The following is an 11249-nucleotide window of genomic DNA, read 5'->3' as shown; positions in this document are numbered from 1 at the left end:
TTGTCAGAGGTAGTGACGAGAGAGAGAGAGAGAGACAGAGACTCAGAGACTCACGTGGACACACACACACAGAGACGCAAAGAGACAGAAACAGTCAGACGGGCGAGGTGAGAGAGGAGCAGTCTAGCGAGTACTTTGTATTAGCGTGCCGAGCCCAGAGAGGAGATCTGGGAGAGGAAGGGTCCCGTGTAGACGCGCAAAGCGCAGGGCTCCGAAGAGGCCCTTTCCTGCTCCTCCGTGGGGACTGCGCGTCTCACCCCTTCGAAGTTCGCTGTGAGGAATTAGACAGACAGGAAGAGGAGGTGGTTTTAGTTCTTCCGAAGCAGTGGCGTGGCGTGGGGCTTTATATCCGGGAGCAGCGGGTGTCACCACACAGTGCGCAAACCCTGGGACGTTTGCAAACCCGACTCCGGGGCTGTTGGCCCCACGCCCGGCAGGGCGTTTGAAGGCCCCGGCCACGCGGCGCTCCCGGGTCTGGCCGGCGGGTGGCCCGGGGCCTTTATCTTTGTCCCCCTTTGTCCTCTTTATCTCAGGCTCTTCAGGAGGCCCGGGGGCCCGCGCTGCCTGTCGTGCCCTCCCCCGGCCGCACCGCCACTTCAATGCCCCGCAGGTCGCGGACTGCTGCTCTCTCCAAGGCGGCGGCGGACCAGGGGCACTTCGCGCCCCCGCCGACTCTGACAGGCGCGCACGCCTGACCCGTGCGCCCAGAGCTTGCCTGTGCGCCCCAGCCCGCGTCCGGCCCTCGAGGGGCAGCGCCGACCAGGATGGCCCCCAGCTGGGCGGTGGCCGCGCTTCTGCTGCTGGCGGCCGCCGGCCACGGAGAGGCGGCGGCGGGTCCCGTGCTCGCCTTCGGGGAGGATGTGCTGAGCCTGTTCGGCACGAATCGGAGCCTGTCGGCGGCGCAGCTCGGGCGTCTGCTGGAGCGGCTGGGAGCCGCCCCCGTGGAGGGCGCCCCGGAGCCCGGGCAGTTACACTTCAACCAGGTAGGGCGCGGGCCCCGGGAGGCGCTTCCAGGCTGTGGTGTCCCTAGTCTTCCATTTGTATGCGAACGCTATTTCTTTGGGAGAAGTGCAGAAGAGAGAATTCTTTTAGGCTTTTCAAGTATGAGGCGGTAACGATTGGTGGCCCTTGATTTTCACTAGACCAGGTTGCTTGGCCGGCGTTGAAGGGGCGTTGTTGAGGGGGCCAGGAATTGCAGTTTTCCGCCTGATGAGCTGAGAGGTCAGACGGTTGTGATCAGAAGATATTATGGAAGAGTTTATGAGTAGTTAAGGGCAGGAAACACCTTAAGAGATGCTGTTTAGATAGCAATGGCACCCTAAATCTCCCCAGCAACGAGAGCGACTCACGGGCCACCCTCATTAATAGTTGCTTGGTGGGTAACAACTGCTAACGAGATACAAGGTAGTTCTGTCCTTCCTTTGTACACTGCATTAAGATCCTTAGAGCCCAAGGCCAAATGTACAGAGATGCGGAGACCCAGGCGGCCTTGGGACTAAGACCACACGTACAGTTGGTGGCGGAACTGGGTTCAGAGGCTTAGTTTGTCGTTAAGTACTTCATTCTAATACTCAAAATAAAAAAAATAGACTTCTCAGTACATATATACCATATTATCTAGGTATTTGGTAATTCCTAGGTTTGTTTTAAGGACAGCCGTAAACTAAGGAGCAATTAAGATCATACCTGTTAGTAAATTTCAAAAAGGGTGATATTACAGATTCCTAGTTATTTCCATAATAAATATTCTAGGTTTATTTCTTAAAGTTGTGAAGTAGGCAAAGTGCCTAAAGTGCATTCAACATAACCCCCAAAACTCCTTCTCACTTGTTAAAACTCAGTTAACTCAGCACGTTAGATTTTTTTCCTTCTGTTCTTGTTCCAGTGACAACTGGAATGGATGGCCAAGGGGAGTATGCAGTATTTTCCATGTTGTTCGTCGCTTCTAGGAGATGCTAGTTTGTGTTGGGGTCTAACATGTTTGGGAAATGCTGCGTACCATACTCAGCTCTTGGACATTTAGCATTTCCCAATATATCAGACCTTTAAGTTAGGGGAACTTTAATAAGTAAATTCCTTACTAATAACATTATGAATAGGTTGGCTTTCTTTTTGTTAGAAATATCTTAGCTCAATTAGGAGACCCAATACTCAAGAAGAAGTAGAACTTCCTGATACCATGGGGAATCAAAGGGTGATCTCCCTGTGATCTGGAAGGGTTTTGTGGTCTGCCTATGAATGTTCTTTGGTCTTAGAACAAATCTGTAGTTCCAGTTCTGGCATGGTATTACATTTGGTTTAATGTCTGAAAACGGTATGTTGAACAAAGCGAAGTGTCCCCGTTTTATACTGATAATTTGAAAATAAAAGAAAGCAAACAACTTCCTAAGTGTTTTCTGTGTAGTTGCGGTCTCTTCATTGAAGAGAAACAGCTGAGTTGACTGAAGTGTTTCTAGGTAGGAGCTGGGCAGTCATTTGCTTGGAAAGAAGCCTGGGGACTTGACTTGCAGCTGCCTATCTGTAGTGTACATGTTGTTTTGACTTAAATTATCTCCTTATCATGCAGTGTCTGGAGGTGTTGATGAATTATAAAGGGACAAAAGACCCACAACCATTCCTTGACAAAGACACTGGAAAGTATGCCTAAATTATATTTAGGAAAATTGGTTAAGTTTATTAGTGATATGATTCCCAGTTTATGAGTAAGTAGGATTCATCAATAGGTAAATTATATGTATTTTAACACGTTGTTTCTCATTCTCCTGTTTGTCTATTTAACTACCCTTATGGCCTCAGTGGGCATCAAAAAGAGACAGGAAGAAGCCCATTACTTTGGAAACAAAGGGAAGCCAAGGAAAATTTATCACTATCAGGTCTAACAAACATCTGTTTGATGTTTTAAAAAGTCCTAATGAAAACAATCTTCCTCAGTTAAATGATGACAAATGGAATGCCTTTCTACAAGAATCTATTAATTTGCTGGTGTTCATATCTGCTTCAGCAGGAAACCATCCCGTTTGCAGAATTTAGGACCATTGTATCTCCCTACCTTGAAGCAGTCAACTTTCGTTCCTTACATGTAATAAAGGACAATAAATATTGTATGGGCCCATTGTGGGAAGCTTGATTTTCTGACTTTGAAAAAGGCTGAGAAATATAATTTATTTTTATGGGCCAGGGATTTATTGACTCTTCTATGAGATCTGTTTACAAATGACATTGTTCCTTTAGATGAGGGCTGTGATATTTTCTAAAAGGTCAGCCTTTCTCAGGTGTAGACAGTTATACTCTGGGGGTCTATAAGGCAGTTTTGGAAGGCTTTCTATTATTGTGTCAGGATTTCTAAGTAGTACTAAATCAACTTTTTGCTTTGGGAGACCACAGTGACATGAGTTGAAACTGGACGCATTAGAACAATTGAATTTTTTTTTTTTTTTTTTGTAGATAATTATTTTTTATTGAAGGGTAGTTGACACACAGTATTACATTACATTAGTTTCAGGTGTACAACATGGTGATTCAACATTTATATACATGACAATTCTAGGTACCAGCTATCACCATACCAAGCTGTTACAATATCTTGACTATATTCATTACATCCTGGTTACTTATTATTTTACCATTGGAAGTGTGTACATTTTTTTTTTTTTGTGAGGGCATCTCTCATATTTATTGATCAAATGGTTGTTAACAACAATAAAATTCTGTATAGGGGAGTCAATGCTCAATGCACAATCATTAATCCACCCCAAGCCTAATTTTCGTCAGTCTCCAATCTTCTGAGGCATAACAAACAAGTTCTTACACAGAGAACAAATTCTTACATAGGGAATAAGTTCTTACATGGTGAACAGTACAAGGGCAGCCATCACAGAAACCTTCGGTTTTGCTCATGCATTATGAACTATAAACAGTCAGTTCAAATATGAATACTCATTTGATTTTTATACTTGATTTATATGTGGATACCACATTTCTCTCTTTATTATTATTATTTTTAATAAAATGCTGAAGTGGTAGGTAGATACAAGATAAAGGTAGAAAACATAGTTTAGTGTTGTAAGAGAGCAAATGTAGACGATCAGGTGTGTGCCTGTAGACTATGTGTTAATCCAAGCTAGACCAGGGCAATAAAACATCCACGTATGCAGAAGATTTCTCTCAGAACAGGGGGAGTGAGGTTCTAAGCCTCACGTCTGTTGATCCCCAATTTCTCACCTGATGACCCCCCTGCGACTGTGCCTGTCTTAGGTTGTTCCTCCCTTGAGGAATCTTACCGTCTCTGGCTAACCAGTCATCTTCCAGGGCCATACAGGGAAATGTAAAGTTGGTAAGTGAGAGAGAAGCCTTATTGTTTGAAATGGTTAGCTTTTTATTTCTTTGCATATTTATGCCCTGTAGCTTCTATGCCCAGCATTTGTCTTGAGGTATCTTTACCACTTGGAAGAATTATGATACTCGGTAAATTTGATATGAGGCACGAATTCTATTTAAGGGTTGTAATTAGGAAGGAAGAAGAAAAGCTATAGAAGTAGCAGGTGGCAGAAAACATGGGAAGATTGATGATTTCTTTGACATATCTTCTTGTAGAGTAACTTCAGCATGTATAGGTTTTAAGCTACTACTTAAATTGCGCACACACATTAACATAATAGGAGTATAGTTACATAACCAAAGCATACCTGTAATTACCAGCCATCTCCAGTGAAACCAAGAAAACCAGTTAGGCACCTTAGGCATTTGTGAAAACTTATCTATGATATGGTGGATATTGTCCAACTGAACTTGAACAGTCTGAGAGAAATCAGACAAATTAAAACAACCCATTCCTGGGGAATGTTCACATCCCTTATGTTCTTTTAACAGTAAATAGTCTGTAGTTGTAAGATTTTGGAGCGCTACAATTTGCACTTCTCCTAATTCTTGATTGAGTTCCAACAGTATAGATCCAGTCAAATTTGTTGTTTTACTGTATGCACAGGCCAGCTTAGATATCTCCTTCCTCATTCCCATGGCAAGTCCAGGAACTGGTGGGATGAGTGCATCTACAGCTGTAGCAGTGCGTGGATCTTTGTTGGGGTTTTTTGATGATCATCTTCTGGCATGAGCCTTCCAGAGAGTGCTGATGTTGGAGGTTCTTTTTCATATCGTATCTTAGTTCATTTTCGGGGTAGCCCAATTAGGCTTTGATCCTCTGTATAAACACAAACAGACCCTTTGCTTACACTTTTATATGCCCTTTATACTCTTGTGTAGAACTCATTGGATGTTACCACACAGGAACTGCCCTTTTTTTTTTTGGTATCACTAATCTACACTTACATGACGAATATTATGTTTACTAGGCTCTCCCCTATACCAGGTGCCCCCTATAAAGCCCTTTACAGTCACTGTCTATCAGCATAGCAAAATGTTGTAGAATCACTACTTGCCTTCTCTGTGTTGTACAGCCCTCCCTTTTCTCCTACCGCCCCATGCATGCTAATCTTAATACCCCCCTACTTCTCCCCCCCCTTATCCCTCCCTACCCACCCATCCTCCCCAGTCCCTTTCCCTTTGGTACCTGTTAGTCCATTCTTGAGTTCTGTGATTCTGCTGCTGTTTTGTTCCTTCAGTTTTTCCTTTGTTCTTATATTCCACAGATAAGTGAAATCATTTGGTATTTCTCTCTCTCCGCTTGGCTTGTTTCACTGAGCATAATACCCTCCAGCTCCATCCATGTTGCTGCAAATGGTTGGATTTGCCCTTTTCTTATGGCTGAGTAGTATTCCATTGTGTATATGTACCACATCTTCTTTATCCATTCATCTATTGATGGACATTTAGGTTGCTTCCAATTCTTGGCTATTGTAAATAGTGCTGCGATAAACATAGGGGTGCACTGATCTTTCTCATACTTGATTGCTGCATTCTTAGGGTAAATTCCTAGGAGTGCAATTCCTGGGTCAAATGGTAGGTCTGTTTTGAGCATTTTGATGTACCTCCATACTGCTTTCCACAATGGTTGAACTAACTTGCATTCCCACCAGCAGTGTAGGAGGGTCCCCCTTTCTCCACAGCCTCGCCAACATTTGTTGTTGTTTGTCTTTTGGATGGCAGCCATCCTTACTGGTGTGAGGTGATACCTCATTGTAGTTTTAATTTGCATTTCTCTGATAATTAGCGATGTGGAACATCTTTTCATGTGTCTGTTGGCCATCTGTATTTCTTTTTTGGAGAACTGTCTGTTCAGTTCCTCTGCCCATTTTTTAATTGGGTTATTTGTTTTTTGTTTGTTGAGTCATGTGAGCTCTTTATATATTCTGGACGTAAAGCCTTTATCGGATGTGTCATTTTCAAATATATTCTCCCATACTGTAGGGTTCCTTTTTGTTCTATTGATGGTGTCTTTTGCTGTACAGAAGCTTTTCAGCTTAATATAGTCCCACTTGTTCATTTTTGCTGTTGTTTTCCTTGCCCGGGGAGATATGTTCAAGAAGAGGTCACTCATGTTTATGTCTAAGAGGTTTTCGCCTATGTTTTCTTCCAAGAGTTTAATGGTTTCATGACTTACATTCAGGTCTTTGATCCATTTTGAGTTTACTTTTGTATATGGGGTTAGACAATGGTCCAGTTTCATTCTCCTACATGTAGCTGTCCAGTTTTGCCAGCACCATCTGTTGAAGAGACTGTCATTTCGCCATTGTATGTCCATGGCTCCTTTATCAAATATTAATTGACCATATATGTCTGGGTTAATGTCTGGATTCTCTAGTCTGTTCCATTGGTCTGTGGCTCTGCTCTTGTGCCAGTACCAAATTGTCTTGATTACTATGGCTTTATAGTAGAGCTTGAAGTTGGGGAGTGAGATCCCCCCTACTTTATTCTTCTTTCTCAGGATTGCTTTGGCTATTCGGGGTCTTTGGTGTTTCCATATGAATTTTTGAATTATTTGTTCCAGTTCATTGAAGAATGTTGCTGGTAGTTTCATAGGGATTGCATCAAATCTGTATATTGCTTTGGGCAGGATGGCCATTTTGACGATATTAATTCTTCCTAGCCATGAGCATGGGATGAGTTTCCATCTGTTAGTGTCCCCTTTAATTTCTCTTAAGAGTGACTTGTAGTTTTCAGAGTATAGGTCTTTCACTTCCTTGGTTAGGTTTATTCCTAGGTATTTTATTTTTTTTGATGCAATTGTGAATGGAGTTGTTTTCCTGATTTCTCTTTCTGTTGGTTCATTGTTAGTGTATAGGAAAGCCACAGATTTCTGTGTGTTGATTTTGTATCCTGCAACTTTGCTGTATTCCAATATCAGTTCTAGTAGTTTTGGGGTGGAGTCTTTAGGGTTTTTTATGTACAATATCATGTCATCTGCAAATAGTGACAGTTTAAGTTCTTCTTTACCAATCTGGATTCCTTGTATTTCTTTGTTTTGTCTGATTGCCGTGGCTAGGACCTCCAGTACTATGTTAAATAACAGTGGAGAGAGTGGGCATCCCTGTCTAGTTCCCGATCTCAGAGGAAATGCTTTCAGCTTCTCACTGTTCAATATAATGTTGGCTGTGGTTTTATCATAGATGGCCTTTATTATGTTGAGGCACTTGCCCTCTATTCCCATTTTGCTGAGAGTTTTTATCATGAATGGATGTTGAACTTTGTCAATGCTTTTTTCAGCATCTATGGAGATGATCATGTGGTTTTTGTCTTTCTTTTTGTTGATGTGGTGGATGATGTTGATGGACTTTCAAATGTTGTACCATCCTTACATCCCTGGGATGAATCCCACTTGGTCATGGTGTATGATCCTTTTGATGTATTTTTGAATTCGGTTTGCTAATATTTTGTTGAGTATTCTTGCATCTACATTCATCAGGTATATTGGTCTGTAGTTTTCTTTTTTGGTGGGGTCTTTGCCTGGTTTTGGTATTAGGGTGATGTTAGCTTCATAGAATGAGTTTGGGAGTATCCCCTCCTCTTCTATTTTTTGGAAAACTCTAAGGAGAATGGGTATTATGTCTTCCCTGTATGTCTGATAAAATTCCGAGGTAAATCCATCTGGCCCGGGGGTTTTGTTCTTTGGTAGTTTTTTGATTACCGCTTCAATTTCGTTGCTGGTAATTGGTCTGTTTAGATTTTTTGTTTCTTTCTGGGTCAATCGTGGAAGGTTGTATTTTTCTAGGAAGTTGTCCAAGAACAATTGAATTAATTATTTTGCTTCTTATGGTGACTGAGGACATAAAAAAGCAGGTAGAAGAGGGCACCCAATCGGTGAGAAGAGGGAGCTCTTTTAGCAAGCGGTGTCTTGGGGCCCAGGACTAGGTGTCAGTCTTATCTATCTCAGGGAGTTCGCTGGAATACACAGGGCAGCTGCACCTGAAGGAATCCTCATGTGATTGACTTAGGGGATTCATGAAGGGCCTCAGTGCAAACTTTTGTTTGTGTACATTTTCCTTTCTCCTCCAAATGTTCTTTTCATTTCCTCTTCAAAACACTTAACCTCCAAGTTCTTATGTGGACACTGATTAAACAGGTTGATAAAAAGGAAGATTCTCATTCTCCAAACTATCACACTAAAGCTGCAGGAAATACCTCCATTCAAATAGGGCCATCTCCCAGGGAGGATTAGTGGGGGTCCTGGAGCTTAAAGTGGGTGTGGCAGGCTGGCAATGAGGCCCCCTTTGTTCCACACCATCACTGACCTTACAATTTTGTCTCTTCTCTTTTGTCCTTTGATATGTGTCTTGCAGCACATCTCTGACTCTTTCTTTCCCTTTCATGTTCCTATTGCCTGGTTTGCCTGAATCTTGTTTTTAAACCTCTTGCCATTTGCACTCAGTCTTCCTAAAGCAATACTTAGAGTCTGTGTCTCTTCTTTCAGAAGTCCTCCATGAATTGTCTCTTGGCTGGTTAAATCTAAATCTTGACCTTGTCATTGAAGGCTCTGCACCTCATGGTTGGACCTCGAGTTGTCAACCTACCTCTTCAGTCTTAGTGCCCACTAAATATTCACTCTTCTATGAATTCCCCTTGTACTTTTGTTCAATCACTTCTTAGCTCATTGTCTTCTATGCACTCTTCCTGTTTCCCACTTAAGAGTCATTCTCCGTGAATTGGCCTATCAAAAGCCCACATTTTTAAAAGCCCAGCTTTGCTCCTCCATAAATCTTTCTGGGGCATCATTACCTCCAGCACTGACATGTGGATCTCTCTCTTATTGAATTTCTAAAATATTTTTTATTATGCTAATGATGCTTTGTGTTCAACAAATATTTTGAATGACTACTATAATTAGTTTACTCAGTTTGAAGTGCAAATCTGATCAAATCACTCGTCTTATTAAAACACTTAAATTCCTTCAAGATAAACTTCAAACACTTCCGTGTGGCTTAAGCCCTTTTTTTGATTTGGTCCCTGTATATTTCTCAAGCCTTACCCTTTGCCACTTCTCCACTCTTAATGGCCTGCCTGAAGTTCCTGATTCTCCATATACACCTGCTTATGCCTCAGAAGGCACTGATTGCTTCTTCTGAGAAGCCTTTCTTGATCTGCTCAAGAGTTGGTAGGAGACCCTTCTATGTGATCCTATATTAACTGGTATAATTATAATATGTAAATAATTTTATATGTATTATAATTTTCAGTTTATATAGCTGCTCCTCCACCCCACAATTTCAAAGCAATAGAAGAGAATTACCTGACTCATCTCTCTAGGGCCTAGTGTACTGCTTGGACAAAAATTCTATTCATTGTATAATTTTTGAGTGAAGTGAGTGAAGACAGTTGAATATGAGTAAGATAATTCTGGTTCTCACAATGCAATTTATAGGGGGAGGTTTATACTGTAATGCACAGTAGCATGATATGTCTGGTTAAAGAATTATAATTAAAAGTGGCCAGAGGTCAGACTTGTGTTTTCAGAACATTTATCAGCATGAATGTAGACTGTGTTGCAGAGGGTCAAGATGGGAGCTGAGGAGGAGACTGCAGTGGTTTGCATGAGCTACATGTAATGATTGCTTAAACCTGGAGACTGTCTGGAGGTAGCGTATAAGCTCTGCTCCTTCTGGAAGGGCTGGCTGAAGAATAGGTAGAAAAAGCCCCCAAAGTAAATATTTTCAGCTTCACTCTTTTGCCTGTAGTGGTCGTTTAACTGTGGCTATATCTTTTCCTTCATAATCTTCTTGCCTAGGGATGCCAAAGGGAGAGGCAGTGATGTAACTCTTGGCTTATTTCAATGGATGGCCAGGCTAGTGGTGTGTAGCAACAGAAGCTGTGTGCGTGTGCTCATTACACACCTGTTGTATGCAGAGCCTGTTGTCACGTATTGTACTTTTTCCTGGGGTAGGGGTGATGGTGCATTAGAGGAGGGAGGTTCTGGGAAGCACCGACTGTGGACAGAGAAAAGAAAGAGCATTTTTGTTTTTAGCCTTTAGGCTCTGAGAAATGGTGAGGGCAAATCTTCCAGGAATGTCTTCCAGCCTGCTTGTCAGGTGAGAAACTGGGAGGGTGGAACAGAAGGGCAGGTCAGAGGGTGAGTTTTCACTTAGGTCTCTGGTTGCTTTTCCTTCAAGACAATGGACCTATTCTAATCTATTATATCACTCTCATTTAAGTTGACTGTGTACAGTATTATCATTGTTTCCAAGAGGTTTGGGGAAAATGAGGGACACTCTTGATTCATTTGACTCTGCTGTCAACAGTTTAGTTTGCCTTCATACCAGATATGATTGGGATCCATACGGGAAAGTGCTCTTCATTCTTTCGCTATCTAATCTCCAAACTGGCATCTTTACCCACTACACTGGGAGTCATGTTGGACCCATTAGGACAAAACATAAATAATTATATCTAGGATTTATTGGTCTTCTACTGTGTGCCATAACTCTTTTAACCAATTTATTTATATTACCACATTTCATACAATAACCCTATGATAAAGGTACCATTATCACCCTCATTTTGCACATGAGAAAAATATGGTACAGAGAGGTGAGATAATTCAACCAGTGTGATGCAGTAAGCGGTAGAGCCTCAGATAGTCCTAAACATCATGCCATTGTGGGTTTTTGGATTATAGTCCAGAAAATCATACTTTCTCTAACGAGTGCAACTTGTATTTCAGGTTTTTGGACCATGGGTAGATGTCAGTAATCATCGTTGCTTATCAAACTGCAGTGCTTAGTCACCTGAAGGGAACAGTGCTAATACTACGGAAACTACAAAGAGGATGATGGATCCTCAGAAAGCTTATCATCTAATTAAGA

At 42.0% G+C, this 11249-nt stretch overlaps 1 protein-coding gene across 1 annotated transcript in view; it reads left to right on the top strand.

Moving 5' to 3' along the window:
- The first annotated feature begins 676 nt into the window (after window positions 1-676).
- The window catches only part of SLC39A8 (solute carrier family 39 member 8), a 72579-nt gene continuing 62006 nt past the window's right edge, over window positions 677-11249 (top strand). Inside the window, exon 1 of the mRNA XM_057502474.1 lies at window positions 677-983. Coding sequence (XP_057358457.1) covers window positions 765-983 — 219 coding nt within the window. The 5' untranslated portion in view covers window positions 677-764. The remainder of the gene's footprint in view (window positions 984-11249) is intronic.

Source organism: Manis pentadactyla, chromosome 5 (assembly GCF_030020395.1).
Source record: "Manis pentadactyla isolate mManPen7 chromosome 5, mManPen7.hap1, whole genome shotgun sequence".
In the NCBI taxonomy this organism is placed as follows: Eukaryota; Metazoa; Chordata; class Mammalia; order Pholidota; family Manidae; genus Manis; species Manis pentadactyla.
The sequence above is the reverse complement of the archived record's forward strand: the minus strand, read 5'-3'. Positions and strand labels throughout refer to the sequence as shown.